A 25,457-nucleotide genomic window follows, 5' to 3' on the forward strand; every position below is an offset into this window, starting at 1 on the left:
CCAAGCCTTTGCTCCGCACCTTCCACCTTCCACTAACTTGTTCACACACTAGTTGAGAATCTCCTTGCACCTCAAGTTGCTTGGCATGATGTTCTTGTGCCTTTTGTAGCCCAAAAATGAGCGCCGAGTACTCAGCTTGATTGTAAGTACTTGCAGGTGCAGACTTGCTGTAACAATACTCCTCACCACCCGGTGAAGTGAGCTTCACATCCACACCAGTAGCCTTGGTCGAAGGTTTGTAAGCTCCATCAAATTGAAGGATCCAAGATGTCATCACACCAAGACTAAAATTTGGACATCCCAAGTTTCTCAGTAGTCCAAGATAGGTAGGAGGAGAGGGTGGGGAGAATTTAACACTTGAGCCAAATGTTCAGCACCAAACAAACTTGCAATCCCTTGTTGATAGTTTATCTTAAGACCAAAAAGAATTACAACTTGAAGCTCGAAATGAGGCACAAAAGGTTGATTAGGTACAAATGGATTCCTTGGTCGAAACATTACCAACCATAGCCGAGGCTTAGAAACCTTGGTCGAAACATTACCAACCATAGCCGAGGCTTAGAAACCTTTGTAGTGAGATTGAGAATAAACCATTCAGGACGAACTTATCCACAGGAATCAACAAACAGATGCACCAAATCTCCCCCCAAGCTGAGCATCCCACCCTTCGATGAAGGATAACGTTTTAATTACCTCTGAGGCAGAAAGTAGTTCGATTACCGCAAAATGAGTAGAGGTAAAATCAAAGTTCTCCCAGCGTATCAGTAGTTCTTCACCATGAATCATCCACGATGTATCATTCCACCCGTCATCTCCTTGAACGATGCACTGGACAATCAGCCGTTGAAGGTCGACATGAAGATCAAGGAAGACATCTCGTGCATTGGTAGCCATAAGGTGTGGAGCACCAGGCACCAATTCTTTAAACGCATCGAGAAGTGACATAAATATCCACCCTCCTCGTGTGGCGTGCATCCGTGAAGTGAGCTTGGAGAAGTTCTGAATCGGCAATCTAGCAAGAGATGTGAATAGAGCACATGAAATGCAATACTTTTGTTTTTTACAGTAAGAGCAAACTCCCTCCGATTAGAGAGTTACAGTCCCCGAGATTTCAATATATGAACAAAAATCATTACATTTTTACCACTTCCAACTTGTTGGCCCAATGATAAGTCTCCCTTTTGTGAAGGGGGAGGTCTTGGGTTCAAATCCTACTCTTTAATAAAAAGAGAGGAGAGGAGAAAGAGAAAGAGAAAGAGAGAGGGTGGCCGCTAGAAGTGGAGGGAAGGAAGAGGGAAACTATGATACAAGGGGAAAAGGAGAGGGGGAAGAGAAGCATGTACATGACATGAGGAGGAATGTAGAGATGGAGACATCAAGGGAAGAGAACCATACTTTATTTGAAAGAAAGAATGAGAGGGAAATATCAAAATACTAGCTAGGTGGCTTTATAAGAATGAGTGTGTCTCATCAAGGAATAGCTCCCTCCTTTTATAGCCAAAAGAGGGGGTCTCTTCCAATTAATGTATCCTCCCACATGCATGGTGTGTGTGGAAAAGTCTCCCATGTGGGCTAGGTGGTTACGCACTCTCAATTGTGTGAGACAACCCTTTACCTCAATTTTCCACATAAATCAAGCCCCATATCTCAAGTCTATGATATTCCCTTGGTCTCTTCCTAATTTTATAATATGTTCAAACCTCTAGGAGGACAAGTGGAGGGTTGGCACAAGGAATCTTGCCACCTCATCCTACTTTCCCCATTATTTAACTTGCTCTCTTGGACCTTCTATACCTCCCCCACATGGGCCTATCCCATATGGAGGGAATAACTCAATATAATATCCATCTCCACCTATTTTATATTGCTTCTCCCATGGACTTTGAGCCATATCTCACTAAATGCAGCCTAGGTGGAGGGGTGGCACATGGAGGAGCCATGCCACCTTACATTTTATAATATTACTACCATGGATTATGTACAACACACCTTATGGGTCCTCTTACATGGAAGGGTGGCACATGGTCATGCCCTGCCACCTCAACCTTGGGCCCTATGCACACCATATTTTATTATACTATTGCCACATATACAAACACACACATATTAATGCCTTTTTCCTTAGACAATTTTATCCATAACAGTGTGCATGCATGTGCCCATGATATTAAAAATAAAGTATATTATTTGGTTGCACAACACAACTTCTAATAGGTGGCGTCACTTCAACTTACACTAAAATATACAAGAGAAGGACAAAAATTAAATGCTCTTCAAATTTCACATTTATAAAAGGGATATAATTATTAACCCCAAAACTCACAGTAGGGGCCTATAAAAGAGGGAGATAGGGGTTACAGAGTGGTTTTAAAAATACCATTTGAATGCACATTGTATACATGGTTTACACAAGGTGGAAGCCTCGAATGCATATTGTACGAATTGAATTGAATTGAATGAATCATGAATGCACTGCTATGAATTGAATGAATCATGAATGCACTTCTATAGGAGTTGAATTGAATGAATGAATTATGAATACACTTCTATAGGAGTTGTAAGAGATGGATATGAAGAGGTGTGTGTCTCTTGGCATCACCTGGTGGGTGTGAGTGTGAATGCAAACCTTATTGGTCTTATATTCCAGTACATATTACCATCAATAATTGTACTATCTGTTAGAATTACCAGCTTAGTTTTTTAGCGTGTTTTCCACATTATATTCATACTACTTTGTAGTGGTGGAGATAACTGGAAAAAAAAAAAGTTGAAACAAAAAAAAAGCATTGTAGAACCCTAAAAATATGTTGTGCAATTCCCACAATATTCCTACATTAGCATTAACCATTCCTAAACTAAAAAACACCAAGTCCCTCATCTGGAGGAATGAAATCAGAGAATGTACGCTTGCAAATCTCAAAAGGAATGTCCTCCCCTATTTATTCACCTACATCTACACGTCATCGTATGTATTCCAATAATGTGCAAATAATCGCACTCAAAAACTTATTTACAGTCTACATGACAACGGTCTGCAAGCTGTACAGAATTCACATAACCTGTTTGACAATCTCAAGCGAAATGGTCATACAGTTCTCTACCGACAACGAGAGGATATTTCATTCAGGGAAGAAGAATACTCATATTCCAATTTAAGCATTTAGATGGCTTTATGCGCAGAATGGACTGATTTATTTCGGGAGCAATGTGCTATATTTGAACACCAAAGCTATGGTAAGGACGATAAGTTAGGTGTGCAAAGCAAAAAATCAAGCGAAACAGTGATAATGAATACGTGACGAATTGAGGAAGAAGGTACAGATCCCAACAAAGCATGCCGTTTCAGAAGAAAGATGTTTTCAGCATATTGGGCTAAAAATTAGCTACGAATTCAAGAGAAGGTGCCATTCGCCAGAAGGGCCTGCGAGTCTATCTCGTAGCTGTAATGGAGCGGCACGGATTCATCTGCACTGTAGATCATGAGCCCAGGGAATGTAATGTTCTGCTTGTGAATCAAAGCCAGTGAATCCCACCATGCTTGGCCTTGTACACCCCGGCCCTTGATTTCGTAGCTCGGTGTCAGCTTTTCGTAGCCAAAAAACTGCGCTTTGGCGTTGTAAGCTTTTAGATACGCAGCCGGAGTGGGCACCGCGTCTGCATAGAATTGATACAGCACGTAGTCTATGGTGGCGTTGTATGCTTTGTACAGATCGATGTAAGGTTGAATCACGTGGTTAAACGGAGCGATGCTAACCACAAAGGATGGATTTTGCTTCTTCAGCATGACTAGCAGTTCGCCGATTATCGAGCTGAAGTTGTTTGGGTAATTGAAATTCTCGTAATCGAGGTCAATCCCATCCAAATTGTACTTGTTTATAAGAGACGAGATTGAGGTGAACGCGTTATCCAGCCATTCTGTCCTATTATTGGGCTCGTACCAGTAGAGGGGCTGATCCATGCCAGAATCGTTGTAGAGGCTCCAACCGCAAAGGCTCATCCTGACCTTCACATTGCTGTAAGCGCTTTTGACCTGTGCAACCGCAGATGGTGTAAGTCCTCCATCCCAAACAGGGACAAATTGACCGTTGTTGTAAGTCCCATTCGTTGAGGCGTCCACCGCAAAGCCCATAATATAATGGAACTCCACTCCATTGTTTATTGGCACAGAAAAATTCATCGGGTTTCCGGAAGCTCCTATGTACTCCATGAAGACTTTGGACGTCCCATTACCTGAGACACGGGACATAAACTTGTCATTGCTTCGAAAAACATCCATGAAAATCAGACTACCGTTAGTGCGCCTTGCTTGAAATCAAAGGGTAACGAGATTTCAGTGTTTCTGTCACGCCATCCATTTCCTTCCACGAGACCAATGGCCTAAGATGGTTACCAGTGGTAGACGATCCAAAGGATGCCTGAATGAGCAAAAGTAACGTCAGCGGCACCAAAAACTTGATCCAAAATGCTGCTGCTCGATCCATCAGAACGCGTGCTACACGCCGAGGGTTGACAGCTTGTGAAAGGTAAGCAGGAGCTGCAAAACTGGTGCTATAGCGGTATATTTCAGCTGACTAATCAAAACCACAGGAAAAACTGATATATAACACACAAATCGTGTGAAAAGCATCGAATAGATCGTTTAGCGACAAGTGAGGGAGCCGGCCTACGACCCAAAACAAACAAACGGGCACTAAGCAATGCAATGTTGGATTTCACAACGAACCTAGAGACGGCAACGCGCAACGCTTATATCTGCCGGCCACCATATCATGTGAACGGCTAAAGTGACAAGTGAATATGCAATTGTCAAAGTACATGAATCCTCCACCAATTTTGTTTTCCCTTTGCTAGAGGATTCATTCTCCTTTTTCAAATTTCTTGATAACAACGTTTCCAGCAATGTTCTCGAATATGAACATCTTGCCACAAACAGAACACGTTTGTCTTCATTCGTTGTAGCTTTTTAACTCTGTTAGCCTTTTCATATAGACGTCAGCAGGTTCGACACGTCTATTTGCCTTATTGAGTATAGGAACTCGATAGTGTATGCAATAGAACGAATAGAACGAATTGTGTTAGAGTGTGGTCTAGTCTTCATCGAGTGAAGTTGCTCACACGGACATCTTTGGGTAAGTGTGTGTGTAACCAAGGCTTTAATGGTCTTATCTTCTAATACTCTCCCTTAAGACTCTTAAGGTCTTGAGGCGAGTGTCAAAGTTTATTGTTTGTTAGACTACGAAATAAGATGCACCCCTAGTCTTGTGGTGCTTAGCTATGAGTGATATGCTATAGTTATTTAGAAATATGCAAATGCATTCTTAGCTATCAAGGATCAAGTGTTGCTTGTATGATGAGCAACCTAATTGCCGGTCGCTTGAGCTTCAAAATTCTTTTCAGCATTTCTCGAGCTTGATTGTCACCCTTACTCCCCCTCAAGGGGATAAAAGGATCAATGCCTCATCTTGAATGTGAGCATCTTGGTTTTCATGATTATCTTGATCATCATAGTTGTAATTATCTTCATTATAAGCATCACATCTACTTTAATGGATGATTTTTTCATCTTAGTTTCCTTAAGAAGCGAAACTTTTATATTGATGTCGAAGGTTTGTATGCCCTCTTTAAAATAAACATGTGAAATATTCACCAAGATTTGAAACTTTTATGAGAAAAAAAGTAAAGTTTCACCAAGATTTACATCTTTTACTTCAAAATTCAAAAGGAAATATATAAATATCTATTATGTTCTATGAATATTGTGAAACTAAAAAAATTAGCTCGATAAACTTTCACCAGGATTTTATATTAATATATAAGTATAGCTTCGATAAAAACAACCATGTTTACCATTTTCTTCTTGGAGCCATTCTAAGACTCTTGGTGGTCATCATCATTTCTATTGTTGCCCAATCATCTTGCTGAGTAGATATGTCTTGATTGCCGTTAGGATCTTTATTGTATCATCATCGTCAATGGCAGCTTCTCCATCATTGCTGATCGACTAGGTCTTCACTTTGTTGATTAACACCTTGGTCTTGGTCTACTCTTGAGCATCATTTTGTCAAGATCACCTTTATCGATAGCCTCTTTGTCTGCATGTGCACCTGTGTTGTCATCGTAATCTGAATGCTAACCTGTAGGCTCTTCATGATTTCCTTGACCATCGTGGTTTGTAACAAACATAGAATTTATCCCTTCTTTACCAAGGTAAAAGGGAATTTGAATCGCTGTGTAGAGATGAAACGCGAGGCCATTTTCTTGACTTTTGGTGTAACTCGTGGCTTTGCATAGTTAAATTGAACATCATCTTAAAATTTGCAAAGATGTAAGGTTTTTGAATTTTCAGTATGCAAATTATCTAGTGCATACATAGCAAGAATAAAAAAAGGGTCAAAAAAATTAGTAAGAAACTCAACAACAAGTACTTTAATTATTATAGATAGGAGTTTGTCACTTTTTGTATACATTTGCCCAACATTTGCCCATGAATTTTGGGTTGCGATTCTCTTGGTTCTCTTTTCGCATCTCCTCTTTATGGTGGGAGTCGACCTTCATATTTGGCTCTGAGGGTCTTTGAATTTTCCTAGTCATCTGGGTCTTTGTGCCCTTTGTTATGCCCTCATGGAGCTATGATGTCTATGCTCCTATTGTCAGGGGAGACTGCCATGAGTTTCTCTCTTTGGTCAAGCTAGGAGTTTCTCTATTTGGTCAAGCCATGAGTTTCTCTCTAGGGTGGAAACTCCAAAATCTTAAAGGAACCATAGGATTTATTGACGAGCTTAACTATAGGATCAGTCTCAACACTTTTGAGTCGATGCTTCTCAATATATAGCATGACTAGGTCACCTTCAACAAATACAACTCTCTTTCTACTCTTGTTCGCTCATGCAATGTAGACAACCTGAGCGGGCTTGATGTGCTTACAAACAATAGTAGCCAAAATGTTATAAAGTCCTAGGTGAATCGGTCATTACTCGATGCCGAAGACAGGTCAATGGAGTAAACAAGAAATCACTATAAAAGAAAATACACACAAATATAAGACTTATCTTGATTGGGTTCCCAAGCTTTGAAAGTGGAAATTTATCGAGTAGAGTGTCTATGTGGCCTCTTAGACTCACATGCTTCCAAAACGAGTGCATCTATGTTGCAAAGTACAAAGCAAAGCTGTCCAATAGCACTTGTAGTTTGTCTATAGCTCTCATGAACACCTGCTTATGGCCTTTAGAAATTCCTACTTCCAAAATATATTGGGTTGCTCCCTTGATTGCACTTTTTCCCTTGAAAGATATCTTTATCACCAAGAACTTTAGAGAATAAAGCAACAAAGTGACTTGACTTAGTGGATAGTCATAATTGTTGAACGAGCTTGGGGTAGAGCAATCCTTGGATGGGTGACCTCCCAAGAAGTTTTGAGAGAAATCTCACAAGTCTCCCTCACATTCAACCAATAGCACCTTTGGTGCTAGGTATGCTAAGGACTATGTATTGGTAATCGTTGTTTGCTTAGCAGGAGCTAGGACAAAATTGTAGCTATTGGCTTCTCGTAGTATTCGATGTTATTGCTTTCTTTTTATTAAAAAACATCTTCCCTAGGTGTCCTTTCCTTCACAGTTTGTTTTTCTTTGTTGAACTTATTTTCTTACTCCTGTTCACATGCTAAAAGCAAGCCGTTGTGTTGCAACCTTCTTTCTTCCTAGTTACTTGCACGCAGAGCTTCTTTGTTTGTAGAAACCTCAGATTCCCATGGTATGGACCAATGAAACTTAGCTCTTTTTACCAATGCAATGGGAAACGCTCACGAAACTTGTAAATCCTTGAAAACATGGCAAAAAACCATACAAAAATATGCACGAACTATCAAAACTCACAAACAAAAAGAGAGAAAACAAGTGTGCGTGGGTGCAATCTTCTCCCATAGGAGTGGTGCTCTCCTTCTATCTCCTATTGACTTGAATTATGATTGAATAGCTTTCGATCAGAAATCATACAAACTTCATGTACCTCTTCCCCATCCATGAATTAGGGTAAAGCCCTACAAGACACTTTCAAAATACCTTGCTTTTTCTAAAGATAAAGCTATTTTTTCCCTTTTTAGTTAATACACTACACACGCACCAGAAATATGGTGAATCATGCTCCCCAAATGCCATAGCCCAATCAATTACTCTTTCCCTGAATTCACAAAATCAATAATAGTAAAAATTTTCAAGCATAGAATAATCTTGGAATTAATCACCATAATTAATTAGCCTTTAAACATTTTAGTGACACAAAATCAATAAATCATAGATGGATGGTGCACACATGAGACATGCCATTAGATGGTGCATCTCATGCCACACATACATGAAATCACACAAATGGTGCACAAATGCTACACATACCATCATCGCATAAGTGGTGCACACAATGCCACACACTTATACAGACATAGCCATGTATCCAATCATGTAGGAGCACACATGCATTACTACAAATAGCAAGTAGACATGCATCAACTGCTCAACAAAAATGTTGGATCTCCCCAACTAAATACTAAAGGATTATTTTCCTCTCTCCATAATATTTATTGCCAAGATACGTGTGATATTGATTTCTACTTCACCACCCTTCCTAGTATTGTGAATGAGATCTGTCAAATTAATGGTGTGCCCCTATCCATGTGGAACTAAAACATATCCATGATATTTCCAATCTACTAATTAGCTTTGATATCTCCTCAACTAGGAAGAAAGGGATAATCTTGTTGAGAGACCATGCTCAACATCATTTGATCATATCTACATAGCACTAACCCAATAGAGTGCTATAAAGGAAAGGGTTAGATGCCCTAACCCTAACCCTAAATGGGTTTGTATATATATTCTACATTTTCAACTAAATCTAGTGTATAGTTAGTAATTTGTGGTGTGCTCTCTAGCTGTGCCCTCTCTCCTCATCTCCACTCTTCTCCTCTCCCCTCTTCATATGTTGTCATGGTATCAGAGCATGGTTCTACCTTCTATTGAGGTGCCATCCTTGTGTAAGAGTGTGACTGACTAAGAGATCAAGAGAGATTGAGAGTTCATCCTTCATTACGTTGATGAAATATTTTCGTTCATTTCTATGAGGGAATTTTTGTCATTCTTGAGAGATTTTCTTTCTTTCTCTTGAGTATATGAGAGTTCATTTCATTCTAGTTGTGAAAGAGAGGGATTCCTTGTGTGTTCTCCTATTGAAAGAAATAGAGAGATACAGAGAGAGACTTAGAATCGTGAGAATTCATTGAGAAAACTTCTACATTACTTGTGAGAATTTCCATCCATGTTGATACAATTCTATCCATTGAGTGAGAGAGCGGAGTTTTCTATCATTGCATGTGAGTAATAGAGAGGGGGAGAGATCCTGAAGCTCTATCTATACCCATCTCTAGCAAGATCGGCTGCCTACAAGCTTGGAGTCTACACGACTGGGCAGCTAACTAAGCTAAGCTCCTATCTACAACATACAATGCAAAAGCTTCTCCAACAAAGCTCACTAGCCTGCGACATAAACGGTAGGCACATAGCGCCATAGTAGCTGCTCCACTTCTAAAAATAGCCTCAACACATGCCTCCAACATCTAAGGCTCACGTGCCTTCTACAACAATGTCTCCAATCGATCTTCAGCTCCCTTTATAGCCTCAATGATAGAGCTTGTCTATAGCCGGCCCTCCTTCAACAAGGCTCCTTTAAACCTTCAGTGCCACCGAACAGAAGCCCCAGTGCCATAGCTCTAGCAGCAAGATGACCGCGGCTCAACAACAGTGTCTAAGCCTCTACAATCTAAGGTTCCATCATCTATTGAACGAAAGGAGCAGTCCAGTGGCTCAAACGACTCTACTTCTCCAAACTCCGCTCCTAGGCCTCAGTGCGACCAGTACACATAGGTGGAGCAATAGAGGCTCAGCCACGCCCACAACCTCCATAACCAATCGACAGAGCTTCATCGACAGTGGGCTCCTCCAATGCTCCTCCAATGGATGTCACATCCTCAGCCTACGCCAAGCTGCCGCCAACGATCAACCATGCTCCAAGAGCCTGCAGCTACAATGACCTACTCTTTCCCTGCTCTAACAATGGCTCCTATAGCATCGTAACATCGGCTCTCCAAAACTAATGTTGCACTAGCAACTAAAGCTACTCCTACAACTCACAAGCCTTCTCCAACACACAACGGTAGCCACTCGATGGCTCTTCAATGCCAACCAGCCACGCACCTCTAGATGACTCCAATAGGCTGACTCAAAGGTTTCTCTTGCAATTATGGATGCTTCAGCCACAAGCTAGCTCCAACCAGCGCTACGCCATCACCATATCGGCTCACATCAACCTCCAATGCATAGCCACTCTGTTAGCACTCTGCATCAATAACAAACTCTAAGATCTAGAGCCGAGGCCATGTGGAAATGCCACGTGGCAAATAAGACATTACTATAGTTGTTAAACTAACAACAATTGGTTAGTCAGGGGCTTGGTCAAGCTTGTGCCATGTGGCAATGCTGGCCCATAGGTGACACATCAGCATCCTTATCCATAGGATCCACATCATCACTACCGACCATGCACCACATTAGCAGCATCCTACTACTGCCACATCATCACACTTATCTTGCCACATCATTTGCCACAATGGTAGCCACATCATCACTACCATGTCATATGCCATGTGTCACTGACTAGCGATGGGAGCAAGAGGTGCACAAATCCTAGATGTTGGGGGGGATAGGGCAAGTAGAGTAGGAGAAGGCAAAGCAAAAGAAAGGCTAGCCATGTTCGATGACATCAAAGATGAGGGAGGGGTGTTGAGACCAAGAGAAAGGTTTGATGGGGTAAGAGGAGCACCAAGCGGAAGCAACACAGGAGCTATGGCGAGAAGTAGAGAAGAGGGTGAGTTTGGGAGGATGTAGGGGATGATCAGAAGAAGGTGGAGAAGAAGATGAAGAAGCTCTATTTCGAAGATAGAAGATGATGATGAAGAAGAAGAGGAGTATGGCTGGAGAACAAGGCACTGTAATTGTTGCAAGAGTTATCTCCCACCACTCCATCTCTGTTTCTTCTTCTTCTTCTTCTTCTTTCACAGCAAGCTCCAAGCTTTAATAAAATCACCCAACTCCAATAGTTAGACACAAGGGCTCTGCAAAGAGGATGAGATCCAAGTTTGCTTTGGATCAGTCTAGACTTTGGGAAGAGCCTATGCTTTGGATTAGTCTAGCTTTGGAAAGAGCTTGTATAATAAGAGAATGCTTTTAGAGTTTTGCTTTGGTTTTGAAAGAGCCTATATAAGAGATGCAGCTTTGCACAGAGTTTCTACCTCTCCGTCATCACCCTTATCACCTTAAGTGGATGTGTGTTGTGCTTTTAAAATTCATAGAAATTTATCACCTTCCTCCCTTGTTCAATGAGAAAGAGCAAGAGAGAGAGAGAGAGAGAGAGAGAGAGAGAGAGAAAAGAAAGAAAGAAAGAAATATATTAACATCCTCGGAAGACCTTACAAGTTATGAGAGAGAGAGAGAGAGAGAGAGAGAGAGAGAGAGAGAGGGAGGGAGAGGGAGATGGCTAAGGGCAACGAGAGAGAGAGAGAGAGAGAAACACTTTCCAAAGAAAAAACAATAAATATAAAAATATTGTAATTAAGAGCATTTTTAAGGGCAATGCCCATTTTATAAAGTACACTTCTAAGGTCATTTTCACATTTTCAGTTTCCCACTTTTGAGTAACCTTGCATTCCACAGCCTCCTCTTTCGTCTTCCCAAGCATCCTCCTACACTCATGGCTTCCCCTAGAGAGGCTTTTGACTAGTGGATTTCATCCATTGATTCCCATGCCTCTGCAGATCAGGTTTATCCTATCTTCTGCAAGGCATTCCATCTTGAGTCACACTTGAGAGCTCTCCTTCCTGTTGATAATCCCTCTCTTCAGTTTTTTGATAGACTTATCCATGGGCAATCTGTTACGATTGCTAACTCCCATCACCAATGGGTTTCATTGGATATTTTGAGCTCTTTTGACTAGAGTGCTAACTTCAAGAAGACACTAGGTAGGGCCATGGATAATGTCCCTATCTCTCTCCGTGAGTACGCTATTCCCATCATGGATGATTCATCTTCCCCAATTCATTTGATCAAGAGAGATGCAGCCCTTACCATTATCCTTGTGACTAGCAAGTTTGATGAGGATGTTGGTGAGCAGCCCGAGGGTCTTGCATCCAAAAGTGGCAGAGCAGGTCCATCAATAAGTGGTGGAGGAGATGACCTAAACCTAGACCTGGAGCCTGAGGAGCATACTATTAGCCTAGTTGAGGAGCAAATTGAAAGAGAGGTCATCTTATCTTCATATCCAACTCATACATATCCATCCTCTACCTATTATCCAGATGAGGTAGCAACCAAGCTACACCTTGCTTCAGTTGATCCAATCAAGATTGAGGGTGAAGAATACCTTACCCTATTGGAAGTGATGGAAGAAACCAGTCTTTGAGAGGATAAGGTGCTATGTCGACTCTCGAATGACACCTTTGATGATCTCATTGGCTTTGATTCTCTAGTCAATCTAGGAATCGATGAGATTGCACACTTTGATGACTCAAGCCTCACCAATTTGGAGGCAATCCAACTAACATAGAAGGCAATCGTGGATACCGCACCAAAGTATGACATGTCCGATGAGCAATTTATGAATTTGCAGAGAGAAATGGTTGGGGAGAGAGATGAAGAAGCTGGCACCTCAAGCCAACATGAAGTTCAGGACCAACCACAAAAGGAAGTCCAGTTGGACACTATAGTAGTAGCTGATGCACTCTACGATGAGGCAAAAAAGGTATGTAGCTTTGCCAGCTTTATCATGTGATTCAAAATCATCAATATAATTCTAGGTTCCATTTTAGCAACAAAAATCATTGCTTTGTATTCAACTGGTAGAAATAAAAAATAGGGTTCAGAGTACAAATCCCAACCAAATTTTATGATTTTAAACCGAGGACATCCTACTCACTGCCACTTGCCCATGCCACTCCATTTCTAGAAACACTTAGGGTTATGGTTTTGTAATTTAGAAAAATAATATTAAAAAAAATCAAATTTAAAGGGCCACTAAGACCCTAACAACCATGCGCATCTTTTTCATGCAAAAAAACTCCCTAAAACCCCTAAATCCAACATCATGTGACCAGAACCCAATTTCTACAAAAACTAGGCTCTGATCCAGGATGTCAGATTTAGGGCTTGCAGGGTTTTTTTTTGCATAAAATTGATGCACATGGTTGCTAGGGTCTCAATGGCCTCTTAAATATGATTTTTTTAAGATATTGTTTTTCATCTATGAAAAACCCTTATTCTTATCAATTCCTAAAAAATGATGTTTTATTAATTTATCTAATCTTTGGGTTTTGACGTGATATGTTGGTTGCAGGATATCTTATGGGTTGATGAATATACTGGATGCAAGGGTGGAATTAGAGGGTCTTCTAGTGGGGGTATGGCTTCGATCAGCCACTACATCAACAGAGTGCCTCAACACATTTTGGTGTTCTATCAAAAATTGTCAGTGGATGGAAAGATGAATATCATGAAGTTCAGGGTCCTCAGTTGAATGGTGAAGATGAGGCCCATCCGTCCCACTACAGATCGTGTTGTTCTGGTTAGGCGTAGTGTAGCTTTATTTTTGTTCTCGGACATACAATCCGATCCTGCCATAGTATCATAGCTATTGCAGGGCTAGCTGGCATTGCAGATCCCCAAGCTATAGAGAATGAAATTGTGCAACCCTCTCTACTTCAGCAAGCAAAAAAGGGATCTGAACCAAGTAGGAAGAAGCGTAGACTAGAGTAGCTTGTGCATTCAAGTGGATGCTCTTTGTAATGCTACTCTATGTCAATAAAGAATGCCATTTTCAAATTATCCTCTCTTCCTGCTACAGAACATTGTTTCCTTTTCCATGTTAAGTAAAATTGAGTATTATTTCCTTTTGCATGTTCTATTGAGATTTGATGTTTATTATTTCATTTTAATGTTGTATACATCATCAGAAAGTCTTTCGTAAAAGTAAATTGAGATTGCATGTAAGTAAATTAATAGATTGCAAATACACTGAAAATAAATTTGAGATTGCACATACAAAGACAATTCAAAAAAAGACATTTTATTATATTGAAAAGAGGCTGATACAAGATAGATGCCCATAGGCAGAGTACATGAACTCTAACTATTGCCCAAGGCAAAGCATACAACATCCCTAAGTGCCCTTGGGCTTCCTAAGACGGACAATAAATTGCATGTCTGAGGCAATCACCGTGACTCTTTTCTTATAGATGGCAGCTAGCTGGGTGTCATCCATAAGGCCTACTAGGTAGGCCCCAGTTGCATGCTGCATGGCAAGCAAGCTCTCAACTACATGTTGCATGGCAAGAAAGGCGTCTCTAGAAATATGCCAGGGAGCCTCAACAACTCTGTGCCTGTAAAATCAAGATACTGAGCTAAGGTTAAGGTCCTGCATGACCTTGCGTACCACCCTTGCAAAGCTCGCCATCGGAATGAGCAGATCGATGGACTTTTGAAACTTTCTGATCTCCCAAAGTGCCACTGTTCCCGGCTTGAATCTATATCACCTCACTAGAGGAGGGCCTCTCTACCCTTGATGTGGAGGGCCTCTTCCTGGATGTTAAGGGCCTCTTTGCCTTGTACCTCGAGCTCAAGCACCTCTCCCCTATTGGCATGGACCCTGATCGTCTATTCTTGCCTTGACCCTCTACTCTATCCTTCGTTGTTCCTCTTCCTCGCACTCCTCCTCTATGTTCTCTAAGTCATTGGTCTCTACATAAGGATCTTCTTATGCCTTCCTCTGTCCCTCTTCTTGGGCCTTCCTTTGTCCCTCTTGCTCCCTATCTGGCTTTTGGATTGGTAGATTCTCCCTTCGACGAGGATCATTGGGGGGAGAGGGGAGAAGGCTATCACTCTCTATCTCTGAGTCTAGAGGTGGGCTATGCCAGTCTCCATGGTGTCTTGATCTTGGGCCTGGCCATGGGGATGGAGAGAGTGTGCGAGAGAAAGGGTGAGGATGTGAGAGATAGGGTGGAAATGTCAGGGGCAAGTGGGAGGTGGTGTGGGAGTGGAGAGCTCTTTAAACAATGAAATGAAAATGAGGGCCCATTCTTTTATATAGGGCCGAAAACTTCTAATTTTAAAAGATACTTGTTTCAATAAAAACTCTTAAAAATATATAATTAGTGCAACCTTGAGCTAAATACTTATAAATAACATCCAATAAAACAAAATTTCTCATTTATATTGCAACTCATGGCCATTATATGTTGGCTTTACTACAAATCACATAACTAAAATTACAAAGAAATTCTGAAACTTATGCATGGGCATCCACATTGGAAGAGTCTACACCATCATTTTCATCTATCTCTGCCCATATGCGCCCTTGTCTATGACGGGTTGCATGCCACCTTGCATGACTCTGTCTTGCATTTGATGAGTTGTATATTCTTCTTTGACGTTCTCTGCGTTAACATCTCGCACTGCATGGGACACCAAGGACTCTTTGAATGCTAGTGTTGCAACTGCTCTTATTTCGATACGCCTATACTACCATTGAACCAATTGAACGATTGGGCTTGACTTTAGTTCTACCACCCCTATGTTGGGTCGCTCTATTATATGCACAACGTGCTTGCCAATGCGATCTTTCCATGCCCTGAGTGGACCACACTCCGATGCTTCCATAATTCCATGCCATGTATGGTGCATGAGCACATAAAATGTGCTACCAAATCAAAAAACAAGTTAGTAAATATAAGACCATTCAATATGCACATCTCAATGTCCAAGTTAGAGATTACCATGTACTGTGTGAAATGATTGTTTCCCCAAGCTATCTCCATATTCTAGCTAAAGTCATTCACAGCATTGATGAAACACTGTGCATCATCATCTTTGAATCTTTTCTTTTGTAGTAAAGGTACCAAGCTATCAAGAGCTAACCACACTTGCCCCTTTTCTAGTGTTTTTTGTCCCTTCCCCTCTCGTTCACAACAGGCATTGTGTAACTTTCTCCATACATCAAACACATTAGCGCATTTGAGCATCATTCTTCTTCTTTGCATAAAGAAATTTTAAAGCCTTAACACCACCAAAGCTTGGCTTACAAAGAAACAATGTCTGTTTTTCAAAGATCTTTTATCACCTTCTGTAATCTTTACTTGCCCACAGTGGAGTCCCATATCTGAAAGAACCTTTTCAATCTTACAATCATCCTCCGACTCTCTTGTTGGGGCTTCAAGTTATATGCATCAATGATGTACAGATGCACCAACTTTTCAATTATTTTCACAATAGCATGAAGCACACAAATGTGTACTCTCTCAAGAGGAATTTCAAGAATTGGGCTCCATGATGGATCTTTCCATCCCCATCTGGTGCTTTAGTTTGATCTATCTCTGCAAGTTCAGAGGCCCATTACTTTCGATTCTTTTTACCACCCTTTGCAGTTACTGTTGTTTGCATGCGCAATGGACAAGGATAGCTTGTATTTGCTCCATGTGCCACATTAAACATACATTTAAAAGTCTTGAGGTCAGCAGCTAAATGCCATTCCACATGGTAGGATCCATAGCACTCAACTTCAAGCTCACCATTGTTATGACGTTTGATCACACTTGGGATACTGGTTTGGTCAAAAAACCTCTTCAAAATTGAATGTGACTCTTTTGGCACCTGTAAAAAAAACACATGTTATCTCAAAATATTCTAAGCCTTTTTGCATTATTGCATTAGAACTCAAATTTCCATCATACCTCAAAGGCAGCCAACCACCAAATCTCCTGTCAAACTAACTCTTTCTAATTTTTGACCTTTGATCACTCACTTTCATCAAGCTTTAGTACAATCTTCAAAATACCATTGCATTTCTCCATAGGCATATCATAAAACTTCACTATGGCTTGCAAAACTCTTTGAACATCCATCACAAAGTTATTGTTGATTGTCAATTCCAATTCTTTAGACTCTCCAACCTTTGTTTTCAAAATTAGTGTACTAATACATGCTGGGGCTCACTGACTAGATCAAGTACATCAAAACTGAGTGCATTGCCTGGCCTTATCAACATCAGTCGGTTTAAGAAGCAGGGCTTTAACTTTAAGAAGCAAGGCTTTAACTTTTGCTCCCACAAAAAGACATGTTGCTTTTAAGCTTAAATATGAGCCGATATGCCCTTGTACTTATCCATGTAGTATCACAGACTCCCTGTGCAATAGTTGCATTGAAATGATCCACAACTTTGTTCATTGACTAAGATGTTATCTTTGATTTTAGACTTTTGAATTTTGGATGTTGTATAATAGACTCCAACATTTTTTTTGTAAACACTTCACCCATAGCACCATAGTGTCCATCATGGATAGACATGAGTTTTAAAACACTCCTACAAGCTCTCACTCGACGCTTCCACTGACCACTTTTCTTGTATATTTCATCCATTGGATGCAATTTCTTCTTACGTAGTCTTGGACCCATTGGAGTATCCTTCATGAATCGTAATGTTTTTTCTAACTTTTTGATCTCATCCTTCAGAGTTGTGTTTTGCGTCTGTAAGCTTTGTCCCAATTGAGCATCTAATGTTTGAACCTTTACCTGCAATTCTTACTTTTTCTTCTCTATGCCATCATATGCAGACATTTGAACACTTGTAGCTTGCATAGATGATACCAAATGTTGATTCCAAGCCTCCAACATTGCGATCCTTTTGTCTCTTTCATCAAGCAAAGATTGATATTGGCTGTGAAGGCTACTTGCTCCATGACCAATCAACATTCAATAATATCCTAACAAACCATTGTCACCCTTACATAGGAACTTTATCAAGCTGGTCAATCCATGGAATTGAGGAGTCTAACAAGTTTATGGATCTACTCAATATATTTTCCCTTCTAACAACAAATCCATATGTGTTTTTCCTCGATTTTGAAGAGCTACTAAATCACTTTCACTTGCTAAGGAGGATTCATTCCTCTTTAAAAATGGTGCATTCTCTGCATCTATTTGAAAATGGATATCCACCTTTTTTTAAATTCCGAGCGGCTTGTATGATTTCATGCACTTTCCATCTAATATAATATAACATTGACATCAACAAACAAAATGAAAGCCCCAATTGCATGCAATTGAAATCTACAAATTTAAAAAAACGTTTACTTATCATCAAACATTGTTAAACTATGTGAATGAACAATACCTCACAGGGATCTTTGAAGGAAAAATGTGATCAAACTTGTCCTCCTCAATGGTCCCTCTTGTAATCCAGGATGCTAAAGCTAATGGATTTTTCTCCAAAACTAATAGTATGCTTCCAAAAAACTCCAAATTTATTTCAAACCATCTTTTGTAAAAAACCTCAATAGTAAGAGTGTTTTTTTTAAAACAAACAAATCTTTCTTCCTCTTCAAATCATGTATTAAAAGAAAACAACACAATTACCAAAACAAACTACAAATTAACTGCTTCTTCAAAGTTGCATCATATAATCTCATTATTTTCATTGTCTTGCATTGTTCTAAAGGTTTTCTCACCTGATCTTCATGCAAGTTACTCTGATAGACCCTAATTTGAGTTGAAATCTAAAAACATTCTAAAACTACATGAATGAATAGAAGTTCTTGATTCTTGGAGCAAGGTTCTTTGAAAGAAAAATGTGATCAAACTTGTTCCTCCCAGTGGTCCCAAATGTGTTCCAGGATTGATGAAGTTGATGGTTCTTGCTTTAAAACAAATTATATGCTCCCAAACATCTTGAAATCTATTTCAAGCAATATCTCCTGTAGAAAACCATTGATAGTAAGAGTGGAAAAGACTCATTTCTCATCGAATTTCTTACCAAAAAAACAAAATTTTCAACATTTTCAAACCATGTAATAATACAAAACAACACAACTACACAAAATGAACTACGAACTAACTATTTTTTCAAAGTTACATCATTAACAAACAAATCTCATTATAATCACTCTATTGCATTGTTCCAAAGATTATCTCACCTAAACCTGCATACAAGCTATCTGGATGGACACCCAACCTTAGAGATTGCAGCAGGGGAAGTAATTAGTATTGAGAGATGGGCAAAAGAAAGATTGATTTTCATGCATCAGCAACTGCAACGCCTAAAAATCAATCTTCTTTGATCCTTTCTCAAAGAATCTCGTCCAGTAGCTCCTTCTAAGCTGCAAACACCCTGCATTTGCTCAGAACATTGATTGCCTTGTCTTCATGAACATGATTTCAGATCATGGGAGAATCTCAGATGAGAGAAAAAGTGGCGAGACTTGAAGGAGAAGTGCCCAAATTAGAGAAAGGAGAAGGTAAGTTGAATCTCATTCAAAAATCTTGAAAGTTTTGAAAGAATGAGAGTGAAATGCAGGTAGAGAAGAGAAGTCACAAGATTTTGGTGTGAGAGTCCATCCCATGAGAGGGAGAATAGAGAAAAAAGCTTCTCGGCTCAGGAGCCAGTAGGAAATTTGAATAGAGAAAAAAGCTTCTCGGCTCAGGAGCCAGTAGGAAATTTGAAAAGAGGGCTAGAGCAAAGAAAAATTCAAAATGGTGCTCACAAATGAGGGGGAAGCAAGAGGAATGAGAGAGAATGAAAGGAGTGTGGTAGTTGGATGGGAGGATTTGGTTTCAGGTCAAATGGTACAAGTTTGGTTGAGAAACTAGGTTTCTTAGTTTGGTTATAGTTTAAAAACATGATGGGTGACTTGAGGTAGCAAGTGGGTGCTCCACATCATTGTTTGGGCCATTGACTAAAGAAATAGAGAAGTCAGACCACTTCCAATATTCTATTGCCCTCCACCAATCAATATTCTATTGGGTTTTATTCACGTTATTCTTCCATGTCACCAGCCCAAGGGCTCCCTTACAAGGCCCTTTTTGAGTCCAATTTTTTTTAATGCGAACCAACTTTAGTAGAAGCACCTCTCGAGCAAGAGGTATTCTTGATTTGATACATACAGATGTATGGGGTTATGCCCATACCCATAGCATCAATGGTTCACATTACTACTTGACTTTCATAAATGACTATAGCAAATATTGTTGGGTCTACTCTCTGAAAGAGAAATCTAAAGTGTTTTCCAGATTTTAAGAATTCAAGCCATGGTAGAAAACCTGACAAGCATAAAGATCAAAGTCATGAGATCAGATAGAGGAGGTGAATTTCTTCACTGTAGCCAACCATGATGCATTTGCATGACTTTGAATCCAATTTCCTGCGATGATCATAATGTATGTGGGCATATGCTATGTAACCAAATATCAGAGATGCCCAATGTGTGTCTTGTGTCCAATGAATGCTTCATAAGGTGTCATACCTTGAATCGGTTCGGTAGGAAGCCAATAAAGCAAATAGTTTGCAGTGGCTATTGCTTTTGCCCAATACTGATTTGGAAGATGCTTCTCACTAAGCATTGCTCTAGCATTGTTTGTTGCTAAAGTACCATTCTTCCTTTCAGCTCTTGCATTCCACTGAGGAGTATCTCCACAAGTGAATTGTCTTCGAATGCCATGACTTCTGCCAAAGTTCATGAATGCTAGCAATGATGACCCGACAGACAACCTTCAACAAGGAGCCTCTCCAGTGCCTTGACAACGGCTGCCATTAACCTTCTCATAGCTCGTGCAATACTGCAAACCAGACGGCTCATGCAAGTGCGCACCAGTCACATCAACAAGCCTCACCCATGCATAGCAACAACCAGACCACCTTCAACATCCCGGCGGCTCATAGACACTTAAAGCAAGCTTTTACGATTCAACCTCTCTAGCAAAGCCTTCTACAGACGATCTTCAACAACAACAACTCAGCAGCTCCTCTGCAACAGTGGCGGTTGCTTACACAAACCCACGCTCTTAGCGCCTGCCTCTCCATGCCTGCCTCTCCAACACGCTCAGCTATGGGCCCCAGCCGGCTCCTCACAGGCTCCAAAAGGCTCCCAACAGCTAGACCAAGGTGCATCCATAGCGCCAGCGCCATCAACGAGCTGATGGCTCCTCTAAGTGCTTCATCAATGGCCCTCCTGTGACTAACACCGGACGACAATGCACGACCAAGGAGCTCCAGCCGCGGTAGCCTCCATCACAATAAGCAACGCTCACTCCATTTGATCTCGAGAATGTCCAATAGGACCTCTACGCCTCTCCAACCAACAGTTTGCCCACGGTGCTGCTCAATGGCGACTAGCATCTCTACAAACAGCAACTAGCCTCCATTCTCAACTGCGCCACCAACGGCTCCATCGACAACAACCGAAAGCCTAAAATCTCCATCGATGTCACAGAGCAATCATAGTCAAGCTTTAACCCTGAGTTAGTTTAGTTCAGCATACTTTGGGTAACCACGGTCCAGCAAGAGACACATGGCACACCCTAATCAGAACTTATCCTCAAGGTCAAGGCACTAGGCTTGGTCACCAAATTGCCATGTGGCATCTTATCTGGCCACATCATTGTTATCTGCCATGTGGCAACTGAATGCCATGTCAGCAGACCTTATCCTCTTGCTACATCACCAGGTCCACGTAGACTACCATGTTAATAGTCCAGTCACAGGAGCCACATCGGCACTTGATTTGCCATGTCATCATCCATGTAAGTTGCCACCTCAGTTACCACGTCAGCACAACCACATCATCAATTGACCCTAGTCAACTTGACCCTGGGTTAGTTAACCATACCCTGGGGTTAGTAAACTAGATCGTGGTTAGGTCAACATGACCTTGGGTTAGGTCAACCATTGCCACCTCAGCTATCTAGTCAGCACTGACCCTTGCAAGCACAGTTACCTCTTCACAGGCACTTCATGTGACCACTCCTGCCACCCTAGCACAAGGCTCCACAGGAACAGTCCCTGCTAGGCATAGGCCCCCAGTTTAGACTAGGCCGACGGAAGGTCTCAAGGTTTTGAAAAAGAAGGACATGACCGTCTATGTGGTGGTTCACACCACCCAGCGGAAAAGACATAAAATACAATTGAGCATTTAATTTCAATGATAGTTGATTGGCTTGGTGGATGAGGAGATGGGTGTAGACCCCGCTACCCAAGTTCAATACCCAATAAAATTCATTCGCGGTTCAATATTTTCAGAAATCCTTTGCTTGGGCGGCCTTCTTACACCAGACAACTTTTTTCCCTTTGAGCATCCGGGCCAATTACTTCGATTAGTCAACGTGGGACAACGCCCCTTCAATATTCCTTTTGGACATCTTCCGTCGGCCTAGTCTGAACCCTGCCATAGTCACTGCATGTGGCTTGATGACTGCCACATCATCATTGAGCACATTTGCACTCCTTTTGCCCCTCCACTTAGATCAAGTCGTATCTCTTGATCCAAGAAGAATTTGAGGGCGCTCTAAAAAGAAAAACCGATTAAAATTTCGTGCTCTACGCGCTCGTCACATCATGCGCTCATTTCGGCACAAGTATCACTCACTTTTGAGCCTCGCCAACAAATCTACTTCCTACATGCACATCCACCTGTACATCGACACCTCCATCCTAGCACATAAAAAGAACTAAAAAAAAGAAATTATTTACTGTTCTTTCATTGATCGACGGTTGGTATAGATCTAGATCGGAGTAGACTAGGTCACCATAGAGGGGACGCTTTGAATCTCCCCAAGTTGCCAATCTAAGCCATGCCTGAAATTCCCGACTAGTACCTTCTTGAAGTCAGTCCATATGCTCACATATGTTTTCACATCATCACATTACTTGAAACTTGATGTTCATCAGTTCAGTGAGCAGTTTAGAGGCATTGCTGATTGTTCAATGGGCAGATAGCACATGACTTGATTTCACAAACACATGCCATCATTATAAAGCCTATTTGGCTATTTCACGACATTGTGCACATCATTTCAGCCTTGTAAAGCCTCTTGGCTATTCCTTGCATCATTTGCTACAAGCCTTGTAATACAGATCGGATTATATATATTGCAGTTCTATCTTCATCGACAGTTCAGAGTTAGTGTTTTGCAATTGATTCAGATAGTGATTTTCATGACACTTTGAGTACATTTCTTGCACCATGTCTACAACTAGCAACCTCAATCTGGAGGCATCTACTAAGGTAGATAACTCCAATTATGGCACATGGAAATACTGAATGGAGACCATTCTAGTACTTTAGGACAAATGGGAGTATGTCGATGGATCTACACTGGATCTACACCTAGACCATTGGATGATCTAGCTAGCAGTAGCTCTATTCCACCTATTGTCACAACACCGGTAGCAGGATCTCCAGCTACACAAATAGTTTCCGCACTTGTAGCAGGTCCTGCCATTGCTTAAGCACAGGTAGAATGGGATAAGAAAGATAAGTACGCATATCATCTAATCAAGCAAAATATGTAAGATGTCATGCTAGGATGGCTCAACACCATCAAGACATCGAAAGAAGCATGGGATATGTTCGCAGCTCTCTACGAGTCCAAGAACACTTCTAGGATTCTCACACTAAGAAATCAAATCAACCAGAGTTTCCGCAACAGCAGCGAAACCAGTCGTGCTTACGTACTCAAGATAAAAAACTATAACAATCAACTCGCAGCAGTAGGAGAGACTATGAATCCAGTAGAAATGGTTCAAGTCATCCTGAATGGACTAGGAGAGGGATATGAGAATCTAGTCCAGAATATTGCCATTCAACGGAAAATTCCAACACAGAAAGAACTTCAGTTAGTCTTACTTGGTGAAGAACTCAAGACTCAGGCCATTCAAGCATGCTAAGGTCATTCTAATGATCAAGCATTCACAACTTCAAATAGAAGCAAAGGCAGAGGCAAAGGTAGATCATTCTAGCAAAGTGGTAATCATCAGCAACAAGGTCAGCATAAGCAAAGTCAGCATCAGTATCAGCATCACAGCAACATCAGAATCAACAAAGTGGAAATCATTCCAACCGAGAAAGATTCCACGGACGAGGGAATGCATCCACCAACATGTCAAACATCCAGTGCAACTATTGTCATAAGTTTGGATACTATGAAAGAGATTGCTGCAAGACCAAGGCGGTTAATCCAACATTACTCGAGGGAATTTCCACGGCAGAGGAAATCATCATGGTGGACATTCTAGTCACAAGCATTTTGCAAATGAACATGGGAATATGTTCCTTGCAAATGAGGAAATGCAGCAAACTAATATAGTGTACCTAGCCATTGATTGCAATCCACAAGAAGATTTCAGCTATCAAGTCAACCAAGCAGAACAGGATCCTTGGTACATCGACAATGGTGCATCATCTCACATGACAAATCATCAGGAATGGTTCACACAGATGAAACCATTAGAAGGTCAAAAGAATGTCATCTACACAGCAGCAGATAATACATCGAATCCAGTTCAAGGGACAAGTGTTATCCCTATGAACAATTTCACTAGTACGAAAGGATTGGAGAAAGATGTACTCTACATTCCGAAGCTCAGCAAGAACCTCCTGTCAATAGGTCAAATGATGGAACATAATTATCAAGTCATCTTCGACGAAGATGAATGCACTATCAGAGATAAATCCAGAAGATGTTAGCTAGTAGCAAAAGGTGTCAAGGAAGGACACTTGTATAGAATGCTAGCTACAGTACCAGATAAGCATGCCGTGTCATCTCAACCGCAACAAATGCCACTATCTGCAACATGGCACAAGAGATATGGTCATGTTAATTTCAAGAGTTTGCTAGATCTCAGGAATCAGAATATGGCAATTGGGATTCCAAAGCTACAGTTTCTTGGAAAAGTTTGCGAAGCATGCTGCTTCGGTAAACAAAAGCGAACCAACTTTGGTAGAAGCACCTCTCGAGCACAATCTCAAGCACAAGGTATTCTTGATTTGATATATACAGATGTATGGGGTTATGCCTAGACCCACAGCATGAATGGTTCACTTTACTACTTGACTTTCATCAATGACTACAGCAGATATGTTGGGTCTACTTTCTGAAAGAGAAATCTGGAGTGTTTTCCAGATTTCAAGAATTCAAAGCCATGGTAGAAAACCAGATAGGCAGAAAGATCAAAGTCATGAGATCAGATAAAGGAGGTGAATACATGTTTTCAGCATTCATGAACTTTTGCAGAAGTCATGGCATTTGAAGACAATTCACTTGTGCAGATGCTCCTCAATAGAATGCAAGAGCTGAAAGGAAGAATGGGACTTTAGCAGACAGTGCTAGAGCAATGCTTAGTGAGAAGCATCTTCTGAATCAGTATTGGGCAGAAGCAATAGCCACTACAAACTATTTGCTTAGTCAGCTTCCTACCGAACCAATACAAGGTATGACATCTTATGAAGCATTCACTGGACATAAGCCACATGTTGGGCATCTCCGCATATTTGGTTGCATAGCATATGCCCACATACATGATGATCATTGCAGGAAATTGGA

At 40.9% G+C, this 25,457-nt stretch overlaps 1 protein-coding gene across 1 annotated transcript; it reads right to left on the reverse strand.

Annotated features, from left to right (window-relative positions):
• Positions 1-3,391: 3,391 nt before the first annotated feature.
• LOC147891138 (chitinase 2-like) lies at positions 3,392-21,045 on the reverse strand. Its single transcript, XM_087389162.1, has 3 exons — positions 20,908-21,045; positions 4,391-4,571; positions 3,392-4,230 (listed from the first exon to the last, which is right to left on the reverse strand). The coding sequence occupies exons 1-3, from the start codon at positions 21,043-21,045 to the stop codon at positions 3,392-3,394; spliced, it is 1,158 nt and encodes a 385-aa protein (XP_087245288.1).
• Between the last annotated feature and the right edge of the window lie 4,412 nt (positions 21,046-25,457).

The sequence above is a fragment of the Dipteris shenzhenensis genome, chromosome 18 (genome assembly GCF_047967505.1).
Source record: "Dipteris shenzhenensis isolate YYH24624 ecotype China chromosome 18, Dip_SZ_1.0, whole genome shotgun sequence".
Taxonomy (NCBI): domain Eukaryota; kingdom Viridiplantae; phylum Streptophyta; class Polypodiopsida; order Gleicheniales; family Dipteridaceae; genus Dipteris; species Dipteris shenzhenensis.

Bases quoted from the DNA above. Each gene is read 5' to 3' on its own strand.
- LOC147891138 (XM_087389162.1), bottom strand. From the start codon at position 21,045: ATGGCGCTGGCGCTATGGATGCACCTTGGTCTAGCTGTTGGGAGCCTT. The intron at 4,572-20,907 runs GTAAGCAACCGC...GGTTTTGATTAG, and splicing joins CGCTAAGAGCGTGGGTTTGT to TCAGCTGAAATATACCGCTA. The intron at 4,231-4,390 runs GTAACCATCTTA...CCCGTGTCTCAG, and splicing joins CTTTGGATCGTCTACCACTG to GTAATGGGACGTCCAAAGTC.